The sequence below is a fragment of the Micropterus dolomieu genome, unplaced genomic scaffold (assembly GCF_021292245.1).
Source record: "Micropterus dolomieu isolate WLL.071019.BEF.003 ecotype Adirondacks unplaced genomic scaffold, ASM2129224v1 contig_8959, whole genome shotgun sequence".
NCBI classification, from domain to species: Eukaryota; Metazoa; Chordata; class Actinopteri; order Centrarchiformes; family Centrarchidae; genus Micropterus; species Micropterus dolomieu.
The window spans coordinates 1-2606 of NW_025737945.1; the positions used below are offsets into that span (position 1 = coordinate 1).

Genomic DNA, 2606 nt, shown 5'->3' on the forward strand with positions numbered 1-2606 from the left:
ATCAGGGAGCCTCAATACGAAGGAAGGGTCTGGAGGAAGAGCTGCGGAAGGCGAGGCTGGAGGTGGATGTAGCCTGGAGGGACAGGGTCCACGCAGAGCTGGAGGTCGGCAGGCTGACCGAGGAGGTCCAAGCCCTGGACCTGCAGAGGCAGAGGGAGGCTCGGGACCAGGTAAAAGCCAAGACAAAACTGGACCAAAGCAGGAAGGAGCTGGAGGAGGAACAGAGGGCACAGATCTGGCTGAGGGAGAAGGTCAGTCAGCTGGAGCATGAGATGAGGCTCCTAATTCAAACCCATCAGCAGGATGTGGCCCACTTGGAGGCCACTTTGACTCATTCCAGAGCCACAATGTCACCCACACTGGCTCAAAGGGGCAACCAGACACCAGACCTTCTACAGCTGGGACAGGAGTACTCTGAGAGGGCCACCAGGGCACGGCAGGAGGCAGCAGAGGCCTATGAGGGGCCGTTAGCTCGGCTAGAGGAGTCACTTAACCACACAAAAATGACAATAGCCCTTCACAACTGATCACAACCTTGAAAAAAATCTTGTTCTTATTTGATAAGTGGCTTTAAAATTGATGATCACTATTGATTCATTTTGTTTCAGTCAACAAATGAAATAATGATTTCAGCATTACAATAAACTTCATATGTCATTATAGTGTAAGTCGATCGATATATTATAGAGGTCCTTTTGCTTTTTAGATTGTTTTTAGAGAAACTGTGAAAATAACTGTTGCAATTTGGGGAACTTCGACCGTGTGAAAATAATCTTCACATACAGTTTCTTGTGAAACGTGCAATCTCTCACAGTGTATGGTGTCTCTTTAGTAGCGTCACATGGTGAAAATAGAAACAAGTCACAAACCACAGGGGAAGGCGAACAGTTGATAATCAGCATCTGCATGACTTGTGGGAGAAAATGCCGTTAGTGTTTCTTCTATTGCATGTCAATGACATGGCTGGTCAATTCTTTAAAGACTTTTTAAAGAACAATTAGATTTTATTCTCTTAACATTTGATCAAACCACAGAATGGCAGTGGCACAGAGAATGTGTGTTTTTACCCATGATACTTCACTGTGAGAAACCTTTCTCATATCTTTTTTTTAACCACTTTCTTTTCCTATTTCACTTGCTGTTTTGGCAGGAGCACTTGGAGGGCCTTGAGGCAGACAAAGAGGAGCTGGGCCAGCAGACTGATTGTCTCCCTCTGGAGAACCAACTCCTGCTGCAGCTGAAGATGTCTCTGGGCCTGGAGGTGGCAACGCACAGGTACGCTGCACTGTCAGCTGCTTTTATAAAGAAAACCAATAGAGGATGGAGATAACAACCATTAATAGATTTTTTATACCTGATTATGCTTTGCAGGGTTAAGTGGTCTGGAGCCTATCCCACCATGCAGTAGGTGAGAGGAGGGTATGAGGGAAAGTGACATACTCTTATATATACTTACAGTACATACTTATACAGACTGACTTCAAGGTAAAGACAAGGTCCCTGAGCAAAGCAGTCACCATCTCTACCCCCTTGTACATTTATAGTTACATATATTGATCCAGGGCCGATCATTCACCGATCAATACGAAGAAAATATGTACGATTCCATCCAGAAGGTCACACTGTATTTGTATTCTAAAAATGAACAAGATGAGACAGTCGATATCAATCTAATGTCTGTGTATGAAGGATAGAGCTGGAGATGGGATACATTTAGCCGAGCTTAGCATTAAGACAGGACATTTATTTATTTATAAGGACAACACACATTAATCAACATTACTGTAAATGTGCCAGTGTTAGCCAGCAGACAGTGTGGAAACCCTTTGCCTGGCTCTGTCTGAAAAACAAATACACCTATCAACCCCTCACTACACTGTAATCCCAAACAGTTGTACTAGCTCATAACTAATGAGGTCATTACAGTCAAATGTCCTTATGCAGTTGGCCAAACTATAAAGTATCGAGCTCTGTTGAGATTTATGCCACTTTAATTGAATAGGGCTCAAAATTTGATAGCTAATTTCTGTGGAACACTCAAAAAGTTTAGGAACCATACAGTTGTGTCATGACGTTATTGACGTCATGACGTTTGGTGGATGGGTCTTATCTCTCCCTCAGGAAAGCTGAATCAGCCATCTTGAATTTGCCTTCATGCGGTGAAGTTTTCATGGAAGTTTTGGAAAGCCCCACAGATTAATTTGTTTTTATTTGTTTGCAATGCGCACTTTTATCCCCTTGCTTCAAACCACCACCTCAGTTTTTTTCATCATCATTATTGGCCTGCCTTTTTTTCAGCGCCGTCTTATTATCAGCCCTGATTTGGTAAGTAACTCTAACGTTTTTTTATTGTTGTTTTTTTAATTGAATTTCGATAAATAGTCTTACATTTGGAACTGGGAATACATGTGTACAATGTGCACAGTGAATATTTGTTGTAAATAGTTTACAAATCCAAGTAATTGTAACTTTAGAAGTTGTTGAATCTGACTTACAACGGTGTAAAGTTATCAGCGGGTTTCCTGGAAGAACTACATTTCCCATAATGCATGTTTTCCCGTGAGATTACGTGGAGGAACGACCATGAGTTTGAACTGTCTCGTGGA

At 42.4% G+C, this 2606-nt stretch overlaps 1 protein-coding gene across 1 annotated transcript; it reads left to right on the forward strand.

The window, feature by feature from the left end:
• Positions 1-50: 50 nt before the first annotated feature.
• On the forward strand, positions 51-1404 carry LOC123965253 (nestin-like; the record flags this gene model as incomplete). The annotated part of the gene is made up of 3 exons (XM_046041822.1): positions 51-170; positions 1151-1275; positions 1372-1404. Coding segments are annotated over 3 exons (278 nt in total), but the record flags the coding sequence as incomplete, so codon positions are not given.
• Positions 1405-2606: the final 1202 nt, after the last annotated feature.